A 24,869-nucleotide genomic window follows, 5' to 3' on the forward strand; every position below is an offset into this window, starting at 1 on the left:
CCCGCCTGAACAGGGGCAGTTCCCGGGTCATCGACTCTAACCGCTTCGCCTCGCCCTCGCTTGCCTCTCCCTTCTTCCCCCATCCTACACCCCTCATCGTTGTCGACATCTTCCCTGTCGTCAACATCTCACTCGTCGATTATCGATTCTCTGGCCCATCTCATCGCTCTTTCCCCCACCAGTCACTGCAATCACGGAATCCTCACTCACCCCCCTCCCTTCTGTACCTTCACAGGTCTCTCAGGCTTCAACAGTTCGAGTGGCGTTGCGCGCGGGGCTCCCCATCTTCACTCTACTGAGGCAGTCAGAAGGTAAAACGTGAGACATCCATTCAACACGGACGGAGCCTGACTGGTCCGGACTTGTGAGAGTGTCCTGCGGTATCTTTGCCGACTTGACCTGGCCGCCCCGGGACTGGATGAGAATTGAATTTCGATTGGAGACTTTCGATGCTTGTTCCCACCTTGCTCTCGTCTATCCCACACTTTCTCCCCTCCTTCTGATCTCTCTTCCCTCCCTCCTCCCACCACGGCTGCTACTTGTTCCTGTACAAACACACACACACTCTCTCACTCACTCACTCACACTCACACTCACACTCACGCACTCACACGCACCTTATCCCGCACCCGCACCCGCATGCCGTACTGATCTTCCCGTTGTACCTAGCAACTAGACTTTCTTCTCCCGCCAAACAAGACGCAGAGATCTTGCTTTTCCTTCAGGAGGTCCGAGGGTGGAATGTGATTAAGCCTCCACCCGGCTCTTGTCACTGACTGATCGCATGCACGCCTGACTCTGACGCTGCTCAACCGGTACGTCTTGCATTTTCCTTCTAGTACCTTTCCCTCACATTCTGAGGCTGCCCGTCCCGCCTAGCGCCATCTCCATCTCGTTGTACCTTTCCATACTCCATACGCCTTTCTTTACCTTGCCTTACCGGCCGTTAGTCTTGTCTCCCAAGACCAAGACGACGCATTTCTTATGCCCCATGCCTGTCTCTCCATGTGCAGCAAGTGCTCGCACCGCGCCGTGTCCCATCACCGCTGCACATTATCACGGGCAACCCTGCATCCCACCTCAAACCCCCATCATCCCTAACTCGCCTCGATGCCCGACACTCCTTGACCCGACCTACACATCCTCGTCTCCTCTTCCTATGGATACCCTCACTTGCTTTTTGCCAGCGCATAGAACCATCTCATGCACCTAATCTGGCCAGTACCCCAGACCACTCTCCTATTGTCTCTGACCGTAGGAAACTTCCCTTACACACGCCCTTTCTAAAACTCCATACCTTAAACTTCAACCTCTCTCTTCTATTTCTTATACATACTCTGCATACCGCGCCCACTTTCTGGCTGAGTGATTCCGGACTCTTTGTCACTCGGCCACACGCTACATGTTTTTTCCTACCAGTGGTGTCTAACAATGCCGGCCACCATGACAGATTCGGAGCGATCTCGGCGTACGGAAAACTGGATTCCCACATCCACCCGAGGCGGCGTCTACTACTGCCCCAGATATCTTCTCGATCCTCCCGCTACACAACAAAATCGCCTACCAACGCCGCCCATCCGTGCTCGCCAAGTAAGACCGCGATCAATACACATCACTTCGTGGCCCTCGGGCTTTGTACCCCACGAATTACGGCCACAACCAGAACGTCCTGTCAAGAGGAGGAAACCGTCAAAAGCAGTATCCCCAACTACAACAGCGCTGGGCAAGACGTCATTGAAGTTCAGCATCAAGCAATTCTTCTCCCTCTCTCAAAAACAAGTGCCGAGTCGTTCTACGTCGCGCGCATCCACACTCTCCAGGCCCACGCTTTCGAGACCCCCCAGCAGAGCCGCGAGCATTCTCAATCGACTCTCTACCTATCGTGAGGTAGATTTGGTGGTTCCGGACGAAGACACAATGGCGCTACGATCTGCCGCCATGAGCGAGGCCCTGCGGCCGCCTCTGATGAGCTCTACTTACAACACACCCGGGCAGCGAAACAGCTTGATGTCGGTACGGAGCGCAAAGAGCAACGTAACATCAATGGTCACCGAGATCCCCAAGCCAATCGCCCATGGCAGCGGCGTCAGCTGCTCGATCTTGATGGCGGAACCGAACATTTTCTTGACTGGGTTCGACCACGACGGCCACAGACAACATTCACAAGGCGGCACAGCTCTCCTTCGCGGAAAGCTGCAATTGAAGGTCACGAAAAACATCAAGATCAAGGGTGTGAGCTTGAAGTTGGTGGGAAAGGCTCGCACCGAATGGCCCGAAGGAATTCCTCCCTTGAAAGTCGACCTCTATGAGGAGGAGTCGCTGCGTACGCAAGTTTTGACCTTTTTCAACGCCGTAAACGACGGGTGGGAGACCGAGTACGGGAATCAGTGTGTCTACACATTGAAGAACAGCTCCACGAATTCTTCCTCAACCAACCTCGCCTCCAGCTCTCCCCGCAACTCGATGTCGCCCTCGCTACTCTCAATACCGCCTAACCGACAGGGTCTTACCGCCAAGGAGCTGAAGCGCCTGTCTCTACAGTCAAACCAGTCGAGGAGCTTTGGCAAGGGCGACAACCCCAGCGGCAACCAGGCAAAGGGTTACAAGGTGTTTTACCCAGGTACTTATGAGTACACCTTTGAGCTGCCCATCGACCACCATCAGTTGGAGACAACTAAGCTTCAATATGGCTCGGTGAAGTGGGAGCTGCAGGCAACCGTTGAGCGAGCTGGCGCTTTCAAGCCCAATCTTCACGGTTCCAAGGAAGTCGCCATCGTCCGCGTGCCAGACCAGCTCTCGCTTGAAATGACGGAACCCATCTCAATTAGCAGGCAATGGGAGGATCAACTCCACTACGACATTATCATTTCGGGCAAATCATTTCCCTTGGGCACCAAAATCCCGATTGCCTTTAAGCTCACGCCGCTTGCCAAGGTTCAGGTTCACAAACTCAAGGTTTTCGTCACCGAATCGATTGAATACTGGACCAACGACCGTAGAGTTACCCGTAAAGATCCGGGTAGGAAGATTCTCCTGCTCGAGAAGACTGCTGGCAAGCCATTAGACCCTGCCTATGCGTCGTCGGATGTTCGCGTACTCAATGGTGGTGAGCTCACGCCCCGCCAGCGCCGGGAGGCCCGAGAATCTGCAGCCATGCGGCGCGCAGCCGATGCCTCTCGACACGGCGTCATGCCCGAGCCTCTCCCCGAACCAGTAGACAACATCTTGGGTGACTTGGATCTTGGACTGGAGAGTTACTGGGGGTCCACCGAAATTGAAATGAACGTTCAATTGCCGACTTGTGAGACCATGGCAAAGAGCAAGGAGATGCGCTTGCACCCCGATTGCAGTTGGAAGAATGTCAATGTGTACCACTGGATCAAGGTAAGTCTTTTTTTATCCACTTGATTACTCGCAACGACTAACAGCCGTCCTAAGATCGTCATGCGGATTTCCCGCCTCGACCCTGAGGATCCCACCGGTACCAAACGCCGTCACTTTGAGATCAGCATCGACTCACCGTTCACGGTACTCAACTGCCGCGCTACCCAAGCCAACACCTCTCTTCCCGAGTACTCAGGCCCCGATGTTGGCCTGAATCAAAGCCGTCACACGTCTTGCGGCTGCCCCGATGCTGTCACTATCTCTGGTCCATCCGAGGGCTCACCCAACAATCTTTCAACCGGCGCCCTCACCGTAATGGAGGCGCCTGGTAACCTTCCCGCGCCCCCACAAGCCGCCCACCTTCCCTCCTCACCGCAACCTACAACCGGCGGTACCGGCCGGTCGTCGCCGCCGAACTCCCAAACGTCGGTTGACCCTCTCGCCGACGTACATCCCCGACCCATTCACCTACTTCGCGTGCCGTCCTACAACCCGCCTGCGTTTGATGCTGAGACGCCCCCGCCGCCCGCCGAGAACGATCAGCTTCCGCTGCAGACGCCTCCACCTCAGTACGATGTCATTGTCGGCACGCCGAGCGTTGACGGCATGGCAGACTACTTTGCTCGTCTCGCTGACTACGGCTACGACGAACCCGAGGAAGACTCTGACTCGGATGAGGGCCCGGCTCGCATCACTGAGCGTGGAGGGCGCGTCAACGTGGCGCACCCTCGCACACCCGGCGGCAGGCGCGCTCCCAGCCGCAGTATGGAGATCCAGCGCCCTCCCGTCGAACTAAGAATGGACGCTCTACCCAACTTAAACTTGCGCAGGGATGGTGTCCACCCGCAAATCAACTGAACATAATGCTGTAATATCACAGAAAAAGAACTGTAACAAATTGGAGGAGATGAGATGATCAGACGAGAAACTTGGACGATGAAGACTTGGAGAGGACACATTCGAATTACTTTTGCATCATAACTATGGATCATCGAGACGACAACTAAAAAATTACTTACCAATGCATCCTCATCAGGATTGGTCGGCGCATTCACGAAGGGGAATGGGTTTCGGTTGGGGAATGTATGCTCGTTAGATGCGAGCAGTACCAGGAGGAACACAGTCTGGCGTTCTTGTTGTCTTTTCTTTGGGATATATACCTGGACTCTACGTCTACTGCTCTGTGTGAATATTGATTCCCTGGATATGTACTGGACTTGAAGACAAATACCTTACATCATGCACACGATTCTCTTAAGTGATTGTGATGCTTCATGATCTCGCCCGATGGCACTTGGTTATTATCATGTTGTTTTCAGCGGACTTCACATTGGACGTAGCTTGATCACTTGCATATAACATCAACCACCCGCTGAAGGGTGCACTACATTGAACCCAGCTCGGCATGGCACCTATCAGACCAGTTCAGCAGGACCAGCTATTGAATTACTTGGCTTTTCTCCTAATCGAGGTGCTTCTCGCCACACCAAGAACTCTATAAGCTATGTGAAATCGGCCCAGTCCCGACCCATCGGTGCATGTAATTTCTCACCGACGGCTATTGGTATTAGAGATTGCGGCGGGACCCCCGTAGGAGACAGGGTAAACGATTGAAAAGGGGGCGCTGAGGACTGCCGTGGTTTGGGTTTCTTCAAGGGGTCGGGGGTTGCGAGAAAAGGGGGCGAGGGACGAAGATCGATTGGTGGTCTTTTCCTCGGGGCACGTGGAGGAAAGTCAAGTCGATTGGCATTTAGGAGGTTACCGGAAAGCGCCGTCCATCAATCGAGAGTCTGACAACGGGGGATCGAAGGGGGAACAACGGGATTCCGGTAATCACTTTAAAAGCTTACGTTCGAATTCGTTTGGCTGCGAATCCTATGAGCCATGAGTGAGATGTCGTCATGGACGGGGGATTATTTGGGAAGGGGTCCCTTGAGAGCCATAGGATCCTGGTCCCGTGTTTGGAGGGTAGAGGGCATGTATATGAACGAGGTTACCAGCGTGACGACTATCTTTATTGACCAGCGGCAAGCGAAACCGTAGCCGGAACTCTAACGTTATCCTGCCCATGTTGGAGGAGAGGCAAACGTCTTTTTCAGCTGATGGGGGGGGGGGGGGGGGGGGGGGGCGTTTGTTTCATGAGCGGGTGGGAGTGTGACCTCACCGCGGACACGGAGTTTTGAGAATTCAGGAAACATTGAAAGGATCGATTTGCGAAGAGCTGAAGGATATTTGGTTTGACAAGGTTCATGTTTGGAAAAAGTATCCATCGTAGCAGGTACGCATTTCCGAGTGAAAGTAGCGAAGGTTGCTTTTGGAATTATCATTGTGGTAGGAAGAAGGGCCCTCTGAGTTTGGGGAGAGGAAGGGAGAGACAAATGTTGTTAATGGCATTGACGGGAACGCTCGTGCGGACGGCGGGATCGGAATTCGGGGGTTCTTACTTTTGGATTGGGGATTGGGGATTGGCTTTTCCGATGGTGGTGAGAAAGGGGGATTGGGATACCGTGCGGTGTGAGTGGAGGGTATTCTGCTTGAGTTGGTCTAGGCTTTTCTGGAAGAGAGTTTGAGCAGGATGAAGTGAGTTTGCGTCGTTCAGAGCTGAAATGCCGGGATAAGATTTGGACATGTTGGAGTTGAATGGAGAAAAACAGAGAGGGAGAAGGTCGAGGCTCGGAGCCGGCTGTGGGTTTGGTAAGTAGCGTATCGTCCTGCAAGTAACTTCAATCTCGATGGCGGAAGAATGAGGTTGACTGCCATGTACTTTGCGGAGTGGTTTCTTTCTCGAAGAAGAGACTTCGACGCTAGAAACGTGGTCACCACTTGGTCCCGAGCCGAGGCTTTGAGGGAAGGAGAAGGGAAAACCAAAGGGACAGTTTCGTCTGATGATTACAACCAACCCACGACGATCTTTCAAGGCTGCTTACTCAGATCTTTAAAGAGCCTGGGCTCATGGTTGGACAGGAATCCTGGAAGCTGCACGTGTTGTGGTCTAGAATTGAGGCAATTATACTGACAAGGGGTAGTGTTGTTCCTTGACAGGCTATGCAACCCTGGCGTCTAACGTGACCGGAGATCTTTCAAATTTGACATTATTGGAGGAATAAGTCATACTTGTCGAGTTCGTGACTAGACGTGTATCTGGTGACCGATTCCAGGCTGGGAGAACGGTGTCGTCTAGGGTTTCGAGGGTTACATGTAGACTTGGAGTGAGGACTAGGGAGATTTGATGGTGGAATACGGGGATGTGGACGACATTTTGGCACCTGGTAACTCGCTGCCAGTGCGCGTATCATGAGGTGCTGGTTGAACGCTTCGACTTTTCCAAAGTATGAACGTGGAATACTTTTCCCTAGTTAGGGGAGGGCGATCGGCGCACGATTTCCTTACACGTAATGTCTTCCTTAACATGACGTCGAGGTTGAAAGATTACTTATCAATTTTCAAAACTCAAGAGTCCTCGTCTAGTGACTAGAACCCAGAAGTCGATGTCAAACCCTACGAACCTTGGCTATACCATTCCAAGAACATGACTAATACTTGGCACCGTTGGAGGTACAAGGCGATCGTTTCTTTACGCAGGGATCTCACTTACAGAGCTGTTTGCTAGGTTGATGATATTTCTATCTAAATCTATAATTTCTACATAAGGTACGTGTTGCAAGAGAGCAGTACATTAGTTGTTGAAAAGCATTGATAGGTTCAACTGGTCCAACAATTTGCAGCAGATTGTGCGCGGTGGTCTGTTCATGTTCCTCTGAATTCGACAAAGGCAAAAAGATCTGCCAAGGGACCCATGCAGAAATCCATGGACCCTGCCTCAAGCTCATAAAGACTGAGGGGCACAACTTCATCGAGCTTTGAGATGAGCAGAAGCTATGGTAGGACTACCTCCCTGAAGCAAATCATGACGTCTGTTTTCCCAGGATCTGAGAAATATCATACCAGAACTCGTGCGTTTCAAAATTTCATTCTTCGATACAGAGTCCGCATCTACAATACCGAGGGCAAGGAAAGTTGATGATATTTATGTCGACCCAGCTAGTGATCGACAGGCCTCAGTGGCCGTAGTCCTCATATTTCAGTGGAATTCAGCTCAAAGTCTTGCATTTCGCGGCAAAACCATACTCATATCGTGTTTGATATCACCTCTAGAAGAGGGTATCCGTTTGGGAAGGCTTCACAAACAAGGGGTCAAACATCTTGCGTCCTGATGTGGATCGCACCGGAACTGACTTGAGATGGCAACCTCGGAGCTGGTTAATTGGGAACCATTGCTAGCCTCGGAGTAGGTCTGGTTCTCTGATTGTAGATCGTCTGCTTACTCGTAGAGTAATTTGTATCAAGAAGCCCCAAGTCATCGAGTGATTATATCATGTGAGTATCGTCGAAGAAGAAGTCTGCAGACCAATATGCGGTTCTGCCTGCGACCCCACATCCATGCATATCGATGACTAGTTCCGCCTTAAGGGTTCTTATGAGCGGGGAATGGGACGAACTTCTGCCCTCACAACCAGCCTTATCATGACTGAGTCATTCTTGGTTTCTTAAATAATGCCTTGCATCCCCTCTCACGAGTCGTCCTCTGTCTTTTGATCAGTAGACTTTCTTCACTGCGCTTGCAATTTCGGCTTCATAATGAGTCACGGCCTTTCAACTCGCGGCAGCATCGCAGCCAAGCCGGACGATGGCATGCTTCTATGGAAGATCGTCCAGGACCTCTGGGACCCGGAAACGAATCCCAAAGGCTACGTGAGCTTGGGCATCGCGGAAAATACTCTCATGCACGATAGACTGTCGAAGCATATTCACGAGAACCTAGCAGTTCCGAACCACTCGTTCACGTACGGCGATGGCATGACCGGCTCGAAGCGTCTGAAGGCGTCACTCGCGCGCTTTCTCACTGAGCGACTACATCCAGTAACGGCCGTCGAAGCGCAACATATCTCCGTCACCAATGGTTGCAGTTCGGCAATAGAACATCTTTGCTGGGCATTGGGCAACCCTGGCGAAGGCTTCCTTCTCGGCCAACCCCACTACGGAGCTTTCCTTCCCGATGTTGAGTATCGAACGGGCTGCAAGCTCGTGCAGGTTCCTTTCCACGAAGTTGACCCTTTTGGTTTGGATGCGGTCCGGAAGTATGAGGAAGCGTTGCTGTTCGCTAGGGAAAAGGGGATCAAGATTGCCGCCCTCATCTTATGTCACCCTCACAACCCCCTCGGACGTTGCTATCCGCGGGAGACCATTGTCGATTTGATGCGACTGTGCCAGCAGTACGATATGCATCTCATCAGTGACGAGATATACGCGCTCTCTGTCTGGAAGAACACAATCGATACGCAACCAGCGCCGGTTCCTTTCGAATCTTGCCTCTCCATCAGTACGACAGACATCATGGAGGCCCATCGACTGCACGTTCTCTGGGGCATGTCCAAAGACTTCGGCGCCAACGGTATCAGACTTGGCGCCATCATTTCACAGCACAATTCGTCGTTCCATAGCTCCTTGACCCCGGTCGGTATCTACAGCTCACCTTCCGGCCTTACTGACCACGCAACGGCCAACATTCTCGATGATCGCGAATGGGTGGATGGCTACATCGACGAGAATCAGCACAAGCTCCAAGAAAACTTTGAGCTGGTGGCCAACTGGGTTACAGAGAACGGGATCAAGTACGCACCTGGGGCAAACGCTGCATTTTTTCTGTGGGTTGATCTGGGCAAAGCCTACCGTGAACGACGGCCGGGTGCAGAATTTGAGGATATCAGCACAGAGGTGATGAGGGCGTTGCTCGACAAGAAGGTGTTTTTGGCATCAGGAAAACAGTTTGGCGCCGAGCAGCCGGGGTGGTTCCGGATCGTGTTTTCCAACAAGAAGGAATTGCTACTTGAAGGCCTCAAACGAGTTGCTGCTGCCTTAGACCACTGAGCTTGATGTGATATCATTTGCTTGGGTTCTAACTTCACTTTGCAAAAGCGCACAGAGACGGCAATGGGCCTCAGATGCTTGGTTTTTCCTCGGACAAATACTGCTTCCGATAACTGATGTTAGCTGCTTATCATAAAGAGAAGGTTTGCGCAAGATTACTCTCGTAGAATTTCTCCTACCAAAACACCAAGCTTAAATAATCCTTGCGTTGATCGTCAAAAGCCCCTGCACGATGATAAGATCATGCAGCACGCAGCATGAGTACGACCAGATAAAGCTGTGAACGATATTTCGCCTTACCTCATCATTCAGTTGCTTTGGCTCCATCGTGCCGTTCCAGTTATCATGGGCGAGGCTTCTTATGTAGCACAGCCCTGTGGTGTTTACCAAGGGAAATCATCCTGCGATTGGTTTTCTGTTACGTAGTGTCATTCTTGACTCGCTTAGCGTTCCTGCTGTCGTGGTAGAATGGTACTGACGACTGACGCGTGGTGCGGAATGCGCGGGGGCCGTTGAGTACTGTGGTTTGAAATGAAGTTCTCTGCATCTAAGCATTGGACATTGAACAAGAAGTATCGCCTGCCTTATCGAACTCCCATTTGCAATGATGAACGGATTCAAGACTTCGATTACCACAGTCGGCGTGGGCGACAACTTACATAAGAGATGGGTCAGTTTAGTTGCTTATTCTTCGGATGAAGGTAGCCCTTGAGATGTCACAGTGAGACATTGAACGTTCACGGATGTATTTTGACTATTTCTTCTTCAGAGATGACCAATACCCAGACTGATTCGTTAAGTAATGAGAATAAGAAAATGGCACAGTTACCAACTTTGAAGACACGCAAATGCCCAGATTGCACGGTGCTCGAGGCCGGCAGTGTCTGGATAGTTTTGCCAATTGCGGTAAGGCCTCGTTCATCTGGCTGGGCTGCAGGGATCCTCGATCGCCATCAACCCACATCTGCTTAATGCCTCCAGACATTAGCACAAGATCCCTGCGAACCCGCGCGGTTCCCACCGGTGTGCTAGTAATGCCCAGTCCTGCGTCAAGATCATGTGTTGATGTGATCTTGAATTTTGATTTCGGGTGTTCTCGGCGTACGCGCTTCATAGCAGACTTAGATGTCTGACTTCATCACCGATGAGGGTGACAGCTTTAGCCTTAACTCTAGTTTGTGTACTGGTATCACTCAGTTCCCGTCATCACGAGTCGGAACTACATAGTCTAGGTATGTAGAAGAATCAATTATATGCTAAAAAGAGAGGGCTTACCGCTACGGTGTAGCCGACATCTTTCTCACTTCGCTCATACCGATGACATAGTACACCGTTGCAACGGCACACTAGGAGAGTATGGCCATATGTTAGGGGGCGATGTGACCTAAAGCTGCAAGGACCCCACGTCTGAACAATGGTCATAATAAGCGTAACCGAGAAAGCACATATTGCGAATCCACGCTAAAGAGGGCTGAGTGGTTACCTTCATCCGAACGCTGGGGATTAGCTTGGCCCGGGGTGCAGTGACGTTGGGAAGGGGTAGGCAGTCTGACCGGGATACCAACGATCTGGATCGCGTCATGTACATTCAACTTACCAAACTTGGATGAAAACAGCCAACATCAGTCTACAAGTACACGAGTCGTCTATTGTGGAGTTCGGAACGTGAGGCCTGCTCGGCTTTCGGAACGCAGTGCACCTTGAGCCCCTGATGCCAATACGTACAGTCTCATGGACTGAAAATATAAGTAAGTAGTGTTTGCCGGATGGAAAACACACCTAAACACCATCTCAAAATCACCGTCACTCTTTTTTACACAAAGCCAACTGAAGTCCCAACTCAAAATGGTTCTGCCCACACTCGTTCTTTCGGCTGCTCTGGCCACATCTGTTGCAGCCTACGATACCCTCCTCAACTTTCACGGCGCCCCCGAAGTCGAGACCCGCACGATTGACGACATTCACAAGGCTGCTGTCGCTGAAGGTGGTGTCGTTACTCTTTGGCACGGGGGTGATGAGAAGACTCAACAGGACGCTCTGAAGGAAGCTTTCGAGAAGCGCTTCCCCGGAATGACCCTTAACCTCACCGTCGACATCTCCAAATATATCGACGGCGACATCGACCGCCAGCTGTCGCAAGGCAACGTTTACGTTGACAGCGTCATTCTTCAGACCCTTCAAGACTATCCCAGATGGGACCAGGAAGGTGCTTTGCTGCGGTACAAACCGTTGGACTTTGACAAGATCCACCCTGGCTTCCGTGATGTATGGGCTTCGTGGTATGCGGTTGTTGTGTTTGGTTGGACCAACATCTGGAACACCGAAAAGGTTTCCGAAGGCCCCGTCGAGTACTCGGATTTCTTGAAGCCTGAGTACAAGGACAAGTTGGTCTTTACCTACCCGAATGACGATGATGCCGTTCTTTATGCGTTCGACCTGGCGTAAGCAACAACCTCTGATAAATACTTCTTTATGTGTGAATACTAATTGGAAGCAGTATGCAGCAGAACGGATACAGCTGGTTCGAGAATCTCCTCGCCCAAAACCCTCGTTGGGTCCGCGGCACTGCTACCCCGACCACCGTCATGGGTCAGGCCAACAACTCATACGCCGTCACCTTCACCGGCGCTCTCGGACTAGCACCCACTGCTCCTTTCAATGTTTCCATTCCTAAGAATGGTTTCTTCGTCACTTGGGGCCAGCGCGCCGCGATTCTCAAGGACGCCCCCCACAAGGAGGGAGCAAAGCTTCTCCACAACTTCTTGCTCAGCGAGGAGTATCAGAGCCCCAACAACACCGGCATGTGGAGCGTCCGCAAGGACATTCCTGCCCCCGCTGGCTTCCCGGAACTGATGGACGTCAACTCTACGAACCCTATTGACTTTGAGCGTTTCATGGCGGATCGGGAGCGTGTTGAGAGACTAAAGCTTTTCTTCGAGAGCAAGATTGGCTCCGCCCAAGGACTCAGCCCCTTGGTTGACGACTTGTAAACATGCGACCGAATACATAGAAATATAGCATAGAATGTTGCTTTTTCTAGATAGATCAAGTGAACGAAGAGATCCTAGTTCGTTACAAGTTGTTGTTCTCACGTGGTCATCACGAGGATGTCGTCTTAATCTATCCCACCTCCTTCAACCACCACATACGACCATACCCATTGGAAAATTCGGGATCCCGTCCGCTCTCCCATAGACAAGCCAATGAGGGCCGGATTAGTAGTTGGGTCGGTGACGACCAGCGAATACCTGGTGTTGTATGTTTTTTTGCTGAATTTGTGATGATATCTCGACATCGTGAAGTTTTGGTGTTGTGGTGGGCCACGCCCAAAACGTGACTCCACATAGAGTTGATAAACCCATAATCCTGGTCAAATACGACCTGTTGAATCTACTACTCCCTCCTTCCAATGTTGACGTAGTTTTTGAACCACTGAAAAGTAGATCACAAACCTAGCGCGAAAGCATTCGTAGAGACTTTGTCATGATCTCAAACAAGGGCCGATTCTTTGGCTCGAAATACATTACCCAGCTTTTCTGTACATACCGCATGCGATGACGCAATAGATCGGCCGAACTGTCAGAAGTGGGAAAGGAGGCAGGCACATAATATCTCAAGTTGGGATCTGGATTTATTTCGAATGGTTGTTATGATTAGGGGACTATTAGAAGAAAAAAGTTAAACACTATACCGTCGCATCGTCGTATGGAGAATACGTATGACGAAGTTCACATTACACCAATCCATCAAATCGGTGTTCAAACGACCCCATAAACTCTACTACCCATAAGCTGTCCCTTCTCTATTGCATGTCAGTATTATCATCAGACCTCGGCAAGACCACGACCGACAAAATCTGCTTAGCCGCTGAGCTTCCACGGCATTTCCCTGATAGGCCAATGTCTTCAAATGCTTTTCTAATACAATCTTGTATAGAGAGATACAGTGTGATTATTCTCTCCGTGACAAGAGTCTCTACTTGACCAAGACATTCAACAGAAACCAACTAATCCTCCCTTGTGTCTAAGGCTGGCTGGACTGACTCCGCTTCGGGTGACGTGAAGCCGAAGGACGAGCAGTCTGTATAACCTCAACTAGAGTTTGTGTAACCTGAACCATTGTTTTTGGTATGAGACAGCCTGGACCTTTCATTCTCGTTACCTCACTGCGAGCGGCCAAAGAAGACATGTCGCCACTGAGAGAGACTTGGCGACACACAGCTCCGTGGTTCTCAAAGCCATGGTGTATGTGCTGCCAAGAGCTATGTACCGCCCAGACACCATCGATGGAATGGAAAGGTTGGAAGAAGTTCCACATGCTCGGCGACTTGTTGTGTACATAGGCTTGGAGTCCGGGACTGGGCCATGCTCGGCACTTCAAAGAAGGTATGCGTCTAACCAGACTGCCGAGCTGATCAGTCGATCCCCTCGGCCCGGCTGGTCGGATGACTTCACGCGACTCTATCACACGCCGGAAGCAATGTTTACCCCTTACAGCACCCCTCTCATCCGTTGAACACATTGTCTGGGCTCCATGTTGTGGATGCAAGGAATAGATCCTGTGGCTTGCTGAAAGATCAACCTTTCTCAATATGATACGCCATGAAGCATGCTCAACGCATCTAGGGAAAGGATGATCCAACGTCATTTGTGTGCCTATGAAATCAAAATGACCAATCATCCTCTGGTTCGCCATGACACTTAGGCCGGAAGCATGCAAAGGGAACCGGGGAAGTGTCTCACAGACCGGCGGGAGACAACATCCAGCACCACGGAGATGGAAGGTGCTCCGTCTTTGAGAACTATTGATCTTCGTTTTGCACTTTCATCCTCTTGAGACTGTCTCACAGGTTGAACAAGCAGTGTGATCTTACTTCTCGAGGCACAAGAATCGGACAGAGGGGAAGGCAGTCGGATTTCTTGGGAATGACATCACAGTATGAACACTGGAACATGAATCATTGCATAAGCAGAGTAGTCGGTTTTGTGCACACATACATGGAGCTCGAACACATGGCTACGCTATTGCGCATTAGCGGTAGAGAAGCCGGAGAGATGCGCTGTACGCGCGCCAAGACTGCATTGTTAAGGCCGTGAAGCTTAGTCCCAGGCAGTTTCTTGGTGGCTTGAAGCACATCATGAGCAATGAAAATAGCAACGAGGCGTCCAAAAAACCACAGGTCCCACATCAAGATGGTGAGAGATGAGAACTTCCGGCGCCATGTCACATAGCTAACGTCTCTAGTGAGAGTGCTTCTGCAATGAGGTCTCTTAATTTGAATTATCCTCAGTAAATCGACCTGAGTATAGACAAAACACTACGGGCTTTGCATTGAAAACGTTATTCTACAGCTTGGACTTGCCGACTGAAGATGAACACCAAGTCGAGAAACGTCCACAGATCGGGCCGCATTTTGGCACTACGATCGGAATGCAATCTCTAGGGTGGTTGAGTCATCTCGTTCAGTTCCCTAGCAAGCCCATGACATGGACTTTTCTCTCCGCAATGTACGGCCGCAAACGTTGTCTCGGACAGTGCCATTGACGGAATCTCCCTTAGGTAATTGCTCAAGACTCGTCGTCCCGCTACGAAACAAGCTCAGTCCGATGATCGAAGCCGGCTCGACCACCCCGCTGTCGATGAATGCGGCCCGCTGGGAACTATCCGCTGACATATTTCCCGTGAGCCTAGCCTGTCCGCCAAGCCACGGCTAGGCTAGATCTAGCTCTTGTCACTATTGCCTAATAGCCAGCTCCCATAACGTCTATGTGGGCTCGAGCTTCATGAAAGGGTTGCTCCCGTTGAATGTGGGGTTAGAGGCTGTTTTGAACAGCACTGATTCGTGGATACTAAATGGTCTTAGACAACGACCATCGTCCACGGGAAACTCCAGTAGACCCTGAGACATCTCAGACCCAACCACATCCACTCCCGCCACATGCGGTGACAAGTTGAAAGAGGAGTCAACAAACTGTCCGTTCCCAGCTCCCTGCAAGGGGATTGAGGTCTTCTTGGGGAGGAGACTGGAAATAGGGCCCTCAGGGAATGACAGCAGAGGAGACGCCTCACCCGCTCAGCATTCTTGTGAGGAAGATTCCGTGCAACTCGTGTGTCTTACTGGGCTTTCAGACTCCTTTGACTCTCTTCAGCTGGCGCCCGGGCGGGAGTGTCTTGCCGCCCAGAGGCGTTTCCAAAGAGATTCTGTGTAGGTTTTCTTTGGCTATGCGGGAGCGTTGCCGTGTCGTCATCTCACACCGATGAACACTACCATCACTGCGAGCCTTGCCCCGTTACACAGAATATAGGACAGTGAAAACTTCTCATCTTAACACAGGAATGATTTACAAGATGACGGGGCAGATCATCACCTCATCTCAGACAGGCACAAGCATCGGACCCGGCGCCCGGTGCATCTCAAGAAGATGATGGAAGGCTCCGTTACCATGGTAAGAGTTCAAAGATGTATGCCGAATCCACCATCTCGATGCCGCGCGGTAGTTCAGCCCGGGAAAGCCAAGATGACTCGACCTTCTTGGGGTTTAGCTCGACGCCTTGGCAGCGCCTGACATCAAATTGAGACAAGCGGTAATTATTTCGAAGACATTGTCTGCTGACTGAAGCTATTGGAGGAGATGGAGAAGGATAGTGGGATGCCGAGGAACGCGGCCCCTTCTAGATCAGCCCAGGCCTCCGACATCAAGATCGGGACCCATCCCTTAGCGTGCCTCCACCAGTTCGTCCGTCCGCCTCGAGTCTTACGGAGGGGTTTTGTTGTCTCGTCATTCCTCTGCAGACGGAAAAGAGACAATCCCTTGCAGTTGATGCTCGGCAATGACATCTTGTTGGCTCACAAAGATGAGGAGCGTTGTGCAACTCGAATTAGCCGGAGCTTCGGGTGGAACTCCTAGTTCGCGGAAAGAGCCATGCCCAGCAAGCCACCCTACGCTTACCCACCGCCTCTGGTAGAGTGATGCTCGTTTTCAGACATTTTGAGAACTTCTCAGCATCGAATCTCCAAAACGTTGATATTGTGGGTATCGTGGGCTTGAAGACAGCATCTCAATTTACTATAAGAGGTGTCAACGTCTCCCTTCTTATCATATCTTCTTCTCCCCTCATCAGCCTACAAAGCATCTCAACACTCAACACTCAGACACAACCATCTGAACAGTTCTCCTCATCAATACCATCTTCATAACACATCAACCTCACACCAACCGCCAACATGCAGTCCAAGATCTTCACCGCCGCGCTCGCCGCCTTCTCCTTCGCTTCAGTTCAGGGAGCCGTTCTTCCTCGTGCTACCATCACTCCTGGAACCATTGTTACTCCTGGCATCTCTTTCAACCCTGCCGAGCTTGGAGCCAACGAGTTGGCCTTCCGCACTCTTCAGGTCCTTACTGGCCAGATTGCCCAGACCACCGCTCTCGCCAACAGCCTTGCCCTTCAGGCTACCGGCACTGCGACAGCTGTAAGGCTATCACTATTCAAAGTTGATAGAACATACATGAAACTAATCCCGACATCTAGGCCGCTGATCAGGTCCAAGCCGTTGTTGCTCAGCTGAGCTCCAACGCCGCTGCCATCGCTGCCAACGTCGCCAGCATTGTCGCCGCTGCTCCCACCGCGATCCCTCCTGTTCCCAGCCCTACTGCCCCTGCTACTCCCGATGTTGGTGGTCAGGCTGAAGCTGTAAGATCAAACATCCACTTCTACATTGTTCATCACTAACACGTCTATCATAGCTCGTCCGCCAAGCTCAGGCACTCGCCAGAGCCCTGACTGCTCAGATCGCCGCTCTCCAGGCTCAAGTCACCGCCAACGCTGGAACTGTCGCCGGAGTTGCCCAGAACGCGATCCTCATTCCTGCTTTGGTTCAGGCCCAGGCTGCCGCCGCCACTACACTCGCCACCATCGGAACCGCCAGCAACCTTGCTCTCACTACTGCTGCTACCCTGACTGCCAACGCCCAGGCTATTGTCGACCGCGTCCGCAACGCCCAGGTCAAGCTCAACCCCGTCCTCGTCATCGGCGCTACTCCCGATGTCCAGTTCTAAAGGGCCCAATGACTCTTTACAATACTCCATTGGCCGGTCTTTTGATGATAACTCATCTTAATCGGTCAACAGCTTGAGCAAGACTCGCAGAACTTTCAACAATCGCAGCCGAGTATGGAACTTGGAGAATGATAATATGACAAGGAGGAATTGAACTTACCATTATTATGGGATAATCACGAACGCAAAGTCTTTAAACAAGACCTACTACGCTCCTTGATGGATGGCTTCTGAATAATTAGTAATATTTTATCCAGCGATAGGACTATCTTTAATATGCAATAATCAAGATGGTTCTCAAAATCCTCCTTATTTACAATGCTATAGTGATAACTGGGTTGTCTTGGTCAAGACTTAAATTATTCCTTTAACTCTGACTTTTTTTGTGGACCAATCTTGAGTTAAGTTTATCAGTCCTTATAGCAAGAAAGACGCAGTCAGCCACTGACGTCGATAAAGTACTAGGTATGCCATGCGTTTTGCACCTCCGGCAAGACCTATTCATTCACACCAAAAGAATCACCTTAGCAAATCTGGCAGTTGTCAAGACGTCTCCTTATTTTATGGAACGGTGTCGTGAATAAGGTGATATGCTTGAAAGCGTAAAGATGGCGTGTTTCGTGTAAACAAATTGCTTGCCGGCGTAAGGCCCGAAATGGTCGCAAGTGGACCCCCCGAAGCACCGGAAATTCAGGGGCGGAGCGGGGCAAGCTCCGTTTTAACCGCTTTTGTCCGGATGGCACAATGAGCTGGTTCGTTTGGCCTGTTTCTGTCCTGCTCAAGAGTGGAAAGCTTTCTGTCGCCTTCAGGTGAAGACCACTAGGCCACAGGACGGCCCATGTTCAGCTCTTTTGCACCCGCGCGCCAGCATCATCCCTGATACGACCGGTGGGATCCCCAGAACACATCGGGAGATCCTCTCCTGGCCCTACAGTTCTGAACCCCTTTCATCTTTTGGCCGAAGGAAGCGACATCTTTCAGCCAATACGCTGATTCTCCGTTGCAGGGGATGGAGCCTCCCGGATCGTCGGCTGCTATGGTTCAAGCCTCCAGCATTAGGTAGATTGGGGCGGGATGGAAGCGACTAAGGGCGTAAGGAAAGGGTCAAGAGGACGAACATTGAAAAACGACTCGATTCCCGCCATGATGCACAGTGGCCTATCTTTGGTCTCTCTTTCGTCGTCTTTTGCCATCCACTTCCATTCTTTTCTTGTTACCTTGACGTAACAGTTTACGTTCTTTCTACCAGTCTCTCTCTATAAGTCTCTCTTTACCAATATCCTTGCCAACATGCGTTTCTCAACCATCACAGCAGCCGGCCTGCTCGCCTCCGGTGTCAGCGCCAACCTGCACGAGCTCGCCGTTGCGGCCGGCAAGAAGTACTTTGGCACGGCCACGGATAACTCTGAGCTCACCGACACGGCCTACGTCGAGATCCTGAAGGATGCAAAGATGTTTGGCCAGATCACCCCTGGTAACGGCCAGAAGTGGCAGTTCACCGAGAAGAGCCAGGGAGTCTTCAGCTACACCTCTGGCGATGAGATCGCCGACTTCGCCAAGACCAACAGCAAGCTTCTCCGCTGCCACACCCTCGTCTGGCACTCTCAGCTCCCTACCTGGGTGTCTTCCGGCACCTGGACCAAGGAGCAGCTGACCTCCATCATCGACACTCACATCTCCAACGTCGCTGGCCACTACAAGGGCCAGTGCTATGCGTGGGACGTTGTTAACGAAGCCCTTAACGAGGACGGTACCTACCGCGACAGTGTCTTTTACAAGGTTCTCGGAACAGACTTCATTCCCATCGCCTTCAAGGCCGCCGCTGCTGCCGATGCGGATGCCAAGCTTTACTATAACGACTACAACATCGAGCTGGCCGGTAACAAGCAGAAGGAGGTCCTCAACATCATCAAGAACATCAAGGACTCTGGTGCCCGCATTGACGGTCTCGGCCTCCAGGCCCATCTCATTGTTGGTAGCGCCGGTTCCCGCTCTGCCCTGAGCGCCGTCCTCCAGTCCTACGTCGACGCTGGTGTTACCGAGGTCGCCTATACCGAGCTTGACATCCGCCACAAGGCCATCCCCGCCGACACTGCTGCCCAGGAACAGCAAGCCACTGACTATGTCAGCGTTGTCGGCGCCTGTTTGGACATCGCCGAGTGTGTTGGCGTCACCATCTGGGACTACACCGACAAGTACTCTTGGATTCCCTCAGTCTTCCCCGGCACCGGCGAGGCCCTCCCCTGGGACAAGGACCTTAAGCCTAAGCCCGCCTACACCAGCATCTCCAGCCTTCTCGCCGCCGCCGGCAAAGGCGGTGCTGCTCCTGCCACCTCTGCTCCAGCAGTTGCCACCAGCGCCGCTGCTGCCCCTACCTCAGAGTCTGCTGCCGCCGAGCCCTCCGTCCCTGCTGCTGAGCCTTCCGTCCCCGAGAGCTCTGCCCCTGCTGTGCCTGTCACCACCCCCAAGGCTAGCATTCCTGCTGCGACTCCCGCGCCCGCCACTACACTTAGCACTGTCGTGAAGAGCAAGTGCGGTGGTGGTGCTACTGCTGAGGCAGCTTCCAGCGCTCCTGCGGCTGCTGCCACTGGCGGTGCCGCTCGCTGGGCTCAGTGCGGCGGCAACGGGTTCACCGGCTCTACTACCTGCCAGTCGGGCCTCACCTGCCAGAAGCAGAATGACTATTATAGTCAGTGCGTCTAGACGAGGGTCTTCATGCAGCTATGAAGGAAGAAGGATGAGATATGAAGGGTATTCCTCATGATAGCATCCCATTGAGACGGTAGAGGATTCGTGTACATATCTTTGAAGCCATCAGGTACATATAATTTGCATGCCTTCGTCCAAAGATTACTGCTCCGTGATGTACGATCTTGTCTTATCGGGGAGGCTATAGTCCACGCCCAGAATAGGCAGGCTCTCGCTCTAGTGTACTTTATTCAAGGTAAGCGGGGACTGAAAAAGAGAAGACTCCATACCGACCAAGTTGGAAATGTTCTGTGTTACGGAGATCGTTGGCCAAGAAAAGGACACAGAAGTCCTTATCGGATGACTCACTCCAAGAGTCTGATAGTTTGTGTAGAACTCCCGCCGAATGCGTCATCTTCAAAAAGAGGACTGAATTAAATAATATATCAAGTGAAGTCCATGTCAAAAAGTCCATGCACAAAATTATCTTTCACCTTCCTCGGTCACTTCGAAGCATTCTTGATTCTTTCGTCCACTCCGCCCGGCACCCCCTGTTGCTTGATCGCTACGTACTTAGCATACTTCAATTGTTAGCACAAGCGGCACGGCCACTTTCGCTACCAGACATTTAGAAAATTCGACCATCTATTGGAACACATAATATGTCAGATTCCCTGAAAAATTCTAGCTATGGCCTCAAATATCCACCTCCCAGAACCCAAGGTCGAAGCGGCGCAACCTGAAGCAGCAATGTGTCACGTCGACGCGGCAAAACTCAAGGAAGAACAAACTCACTCGACAGGCCCGCCAGTCCGGACTTTTCCTTTTGGACAGCTCTCTTATGACCTTCAATACGAAGTGCTCCGCTTCTGCGACTACCCTACTGCAACTCTTCTAACATCCACAAACCGACATTTCTACGAGGCACTTTATCCAAAGATAGAGTATGCGATTCCCGCATCCGAACGACTGGAAGTAATTCAAAGAGTTGACCGAGATCATCGAAACGAGTTTTGGGCTTGTTATAAATGCCTGAAAGTCTTTCCGAGGTCCAAATTCGGGGATAGCCTCACGGCTGCGAAGAAAAGCAGACAGCAGCGGGCACACACGCAAACGTTCCGGAAATCGCGCCGCTGTTGGACCTGCGCCATCGAGAACAACTACTATGCCGACCTAGAGCCTGTCAAAAAGGATAGAGTCTCGTATTTCCCTTGTCATGGCTGTGGATTTCTTGGTACAGAGTTCAATAGGTGTCGGGGCAATCGCGAATCAGGCATTATCGTCAACAGACAGTGCCACAAAGACAAGGAATTCTCGCCTTTGGAACTTCTTTCTGGGGAGATTCTCCGGCTAATTATCGGCCAATTGGATTATCTCGACGCCATCCACCTACGCATCGCCAGCTGCTCGATGATGCATCAAGTCAAGCTTGACTGGGTAGCCATTCACAGACGCTTTACCTTTGTCTTCGCGAGAGAAGCGCCTCTGGTTGAGCTGGTATACAGAGAAATATTCGAAAGTGTAGATGAAAGTCTCGGCCCGGAGTCGAGAGAGATGCTAGGGAAGACATACACGTACCCATGTTACAGCTGTTTCAAGGTCAAACCTGCTGCCAAGTTCCTCGACAAGACTCTACAGTTCATAGGGGAAGAGCCAGATCGTTTCTGGCGGCGCCGGTGTCGCCATTGTTGCACGATTGCGGCTGGTGAGCCCGAGATTTTGGATGAGTGGTACAGGCGTCATCTCTGCTCCGACTGCGGGTTGATGAAAGCCAAGGGGGAAGCTTGCCTCGGTTGCTTGAAGACCTCCGGTGCTCGCGAAAGCATGCACGCAATCACCAAGATGAGTCGGAGTTCGAATGACAAACGCTAGATAATGGTTATATCAGAGACTAAAAAAGTTCGATTGTCAGAGAGAACGAAGCTCTCGAGTAATTCACGTGACTCAATCCGTATCTACTTTATTTAACACAGTCCCCGAGAAAACACATCTCGTCTGGCCCAGACGTGAGATGATGCAACATTCAATGCCAAATCAACCTCAACCTAATATCCTTCCACCTACTATCGTCCCGCCTATGATTGAGGCAGATTCGGTGAGTGCATTGGGCTCCCGTAACTCTCATGCCGGTGCCCATGTCCGTGTTGGTGACTAGGAGCCGGCGAGTCCCGGCCCTGCTGATGTTGTTGTTGGTCATATGGAGAAGGCGATCCCATCTCGCTCCTCGCCACAGCTGCTGATGCATCCAATTCAGAGTATCGATGAATGTTGCTTGAATGATACTCTGAGCCTGGCGACATGGTTGGGGGCGGTGATGTGCTGTACGGAGGCTTATACCCTGTTGGTGGCGAGGTTGCAGCATACGAACTCGTTGCGCCGGTGTATTGCGGTTCCATCGGTTGGCTCGGAGCTTCCGCCTTTTCGGCCAATTCCTTCTTTAGTTTCTTGTTTTGGTTCCAGAGCCAAAAGGTTGATACCAGACCGGCCAAGAGGCAAACACCGGCGACGACAGCGAGACCAATAGTGGCGCCTTTGAACGCGGACCCATCATCTGTAGTTCCATCGGTGTTGGTCGTGTTCGCTGTGCATACCGCCTCCTGAGTAGCGATTGTAAACGCTTCACTGGTACCGCAGCACGTGGTGTTTGATTGTCCACAGCAATACTTGGCTGTGCCGTCGTTACATGCGGTCATGAAGCTGATGTTGCTCGGGTTCCCGCCGGTCTGAGACACAAGGTTCACTGTCATTCTTTGTTTCTCATGGAATTAAACAATGCCAGTAGTTCGGGACGTACCTGGATATCAGTGCAGACATGGTTGCAAGCCTTGCTCTTCCACGTCTTGTCGGTGCAGAAGCCGCGTTGCGGCTGTTGCTGACGATTGATACAGAGACCGGAAGAGGAGCAGATATCGCGTTGTTCTGGAGGACCATCAAGAGCACAGCAGCTCGAGAAGACTCCAGCCTGGTTGATACCGAGTTTGTTGCACGGAACGTACGTTTCGTTATCCGCGAGGGTGCCGTCCGGTGCGTAACACGACGCTTCTTGTGACAAGACACCGAGAGAGTAAAGTGAGAGGCTCAAGACCACTCCTAGCATTGAAGCTAACATTGTGAAAACGTTAGTGGGCGGAACTTGAGTCGCTCAATATCGAGTCGCAAACGGCATTGGTCGGGTGTTGTGGAATGAGATGAAAGTCGGAAGAAGCAGAACCGAAACCCCCAGGGGAAGGGAAAAGAAAAGGCTCCCGCAGATTGAGGGGGACTTCTCAGCTCTATGAAGACAGGCCCTACCCGCGTGTAACATAACAGATGGATTTTCTGTGCAACCTTTTCCTCCTCATCTCAAGCCTCCCCGGTGTCTGACTGGCAGAATCCAGGACAAAGGGAGGGGGGCGCAGTCTCACGCGCATACGATATGCCCTGTACTGTGATGTTCAACACCAACATGCAGACAACGCAGCCCCCAAGCTATCTGAAATAGGCAGGCCAACCGAGAATATTCAGCAATCGAACCCCGTCCAGTCTTCGCCAGTCAGACGAACTGTTGGAAGCAGAATGCAGGATCCCGGTCGAATTGGATGCCTGGCCCACTCACCGTGCAGAGCTGACCGGCCAGAGACCACACCAACAGACGGACGAAATGCAAAACTTTTACGATGCAGCGGTCGGCTGTGGCCGAGGAGGGGGTAAGCAGCTTACTATGTGGTGCGGGAGAGGGCGGGATGACACGCTCTTCTTGCATTCTCGGGTCGACCCATCTCCGGGCAACCAACGATGCTCAGTCGGGAAATCGCCCGCTCAAGTTTTGGTACTCGAAGTGCCTTCATGGAGTGAATAAACAGTCGAAATTGTCGACTATCGGCCATGGCTTTGTTCGGCGAGGATGTGCAGTCGCACATTAAAGCAAACAAAAGGATCCCAATCCCAGGGTCGAATCATGAGGCGATGCGACCGAGATTGCTCTAGTGCTGATTGTTGAAGGGATCAGGCTCGCCCCAAAGCCACAGGGCTTGGCAGGCCACACGAGTTGCTCTACCATGCATGGCAAAGTTTGCCCAGATTGTACAGCTTGTCTGTCAGCTTACACATCTGACAGGAGATCAACCCTCCTACAGGACGTTAGCCCTCCTACTTCTTCCACCTGGAGCCAAATAAAACCCACCTACCAGAGCTTGGGAGATCTCATACAAATAGCACTTCGATCGTTCTAAGTCACAAAAAGCTGGACAGGGAAAGTTAAAAATGCTGAGCTGGGGGTCTAAGTAATTGTCGTAGACTCTGACCAAGGCAATGTCGGCTTTGATAAATTCTCACTGAAGTGTTTGCAGGCCGGAGCTGTCTGCCAGTTCTTGCCAGGCGCTCAGACTGTTCATTATTTTGGATCGAGATCTAGGAATTGATTAGGATACCTGGCAATGGTATGGTAGCGTGTGATCTTTGTGCTTGAAAAGGCTAGTCTCTTGCCTCCTTTTACGAGCGGAGATATGTTGTAAACAGTTCAAGACTTTTCGATCATATCATACCTCTGGCTCACAAGTCCGGGAGTAGCTGACTAGGTAAATTCGAACATAACATTGACACACAAAAAAAGGAGACTAGAAGCAGATGTTCACGTACTCTAGTATGCTTGCCAGGCCCAAATGGCTCTAGAGCTGCAACAAAGGCTCAGACCATTTGAGAATGACAGAAACACTCACACGCAGAATTAAGGCCTGAATTGTCATATCTAAAACCTATTGAAGTATGTGTACCAGCATCTCCTGTCCGCGCACCTCTTCCAGGAGACTTCAGAAGCGAGTTCCCAAGGCAAAC

General features: G+C 51.5%; 7 protein-coding genes across 7 annotated transcripts; 6 read left to right on the forward strand and 1 right to left on the reverse strand.

The window, feature by feature from the left end:
* Positions 1 to 1,431: 1,431 nt before the first annotated feature.
* CABS01_13461 (arrestin domain-containing protein) lies at positions 1,432 to 4,242 on the forward strand (the record flags this gene model as incomplete). The annotated part of the gene is made up of 2 exons (XM_060546803.1): positions 1,432 to 3,384; positions 3,439 to 4,242. 2 exons carry the CDS (start codon positions 1,432 to 1,434, stop codon positions 4,240 to 4,242), a joined length of 2,757 nt encoding a protein of 918 aa, XP_060394863.1.
* Positions 4,243 to 8,022: 3,780 nt separating this feature from the next.
* Positions 8,023 to 9,312, forward strand: CABS01_13462 (uncharacterized protein; the record flags this gene model as incomplete). Its single annotated transcript, XM_060546804.1, has 1 exon — positions 8,023 to 9,312. One exon carries the CDS (start codon positions 8,023 to 8,025, stop codon positions 9,310 to 9,312), a length of 1,290 nt encoding a protein of 429 aa, XP_060394864.1.
* A 1,845-nt stretch (positions 9,313 to 11,157) lies between these two features.
* CABS01_13463 (ABC transporter) lies at positions 11,158 to 12,302 on the forward strand (the record flags this gene model as incomplete). Its single annotated transcript, XM_060546805.1, has 2 exons — positions 11,158 to 11,753; positions 11,810 to 12,302. The coding sequence occupies 2 exons, from the start codon at positions 11,158 to 11,160 to the stop codon at positions 12,300 to 12,302; spliced, it is 1,089 nt and encodes a 362-aa protein (XP_060394865.1).
* Positions 12,303 to 16,537: 4,235 nt separating this feature from the next.
* On the forward strand, positions 16,538 to 17,369 carry CABS01_13464 (uncharacterized protein; the record flags this gene model as incomplete). Its single annotated transcript, XM_060546806.1, has 3 exons — positions 16,538 to 16,783; positions 16,843 to 17,004; positions 17,058 to 17,369. 3 exons carry the CDS (start codon positions 16,538 to 16,540, stop codon positions 17,367 to 17,369), a joined length of 720 nt encoding a protein of 239 aa, XP_060394866.1.
* Positions 17,370 to 18,659: 1,290 nt separating this feature from the next.
* Positions 18,660 to 20,072, forward strand: CABS01_13465 (glycosyl hydrolase family 10; the record flags this gene model as incomplete). Its single annotated transcript, XM_060546807.1, has 1 exon — positions 18,660 to 20,072. One exon carries the CDS (start codon positions 18,660 to 18,662, stop codon positions 20,070 to 20,072), a length of 1,413 nt encoding a protein of 470 aa, XP_060394867.1.
* A 675-nt stretch (positions 20,073 to 20,747) lies between these two features.
* Positions 20,748 to 21,929, forward strand: CABS01_13466 (uncharacterized protein; the record flags this gene model as incomplete). The annotated part of the gene is made up of 1 exon (XM_060546808.1): positions 20,748 to 21,929. One exon carries the CDS (start codon positions 20,748 to 20,750, stop codon positions 21,927 to 21,929), a length of 1,182 nt encoding a protein of 393 aa, XP_060394868.1.
* A 203-nt stretch (positions 21,930 to 22,132) lies between these two features.
* CABS01_13467 (uncharacterized protein) lies at positions 22,133 to 23,166 on the reverse strand (the record flags this gene model as incomplete). Its single annotated transcript, XM_060546809.1, has 2 exons — positions 22,133 to 22,780; positions 22,852 to 23,166. 2 exons carry the CDS (start codon positions 23,164 to 23,166, stop codon positions 22,133 to 22,135), a joined length of 963 nt encoding a protein of 320 aa, XP_060394869.1.
* Positions 23,167 to 24,869: the final 1,703 nt, after the last annotated feature.

This window comes from Colletotrichum abscissum (genome assembly GCF_030869225.1).
Source record: "Colletotrichum abscissum strain IMI 504890 chromosome Unknown Scaffold_45.1, whole genome shotgun sequence".
Lineage (NCBI taxonomy): Eukaryota > Fungi > Ascomycota > Sordariomycetes > Glomerellales > Glomerellaceae > Colletotrichum > Colletotrichum abscissum.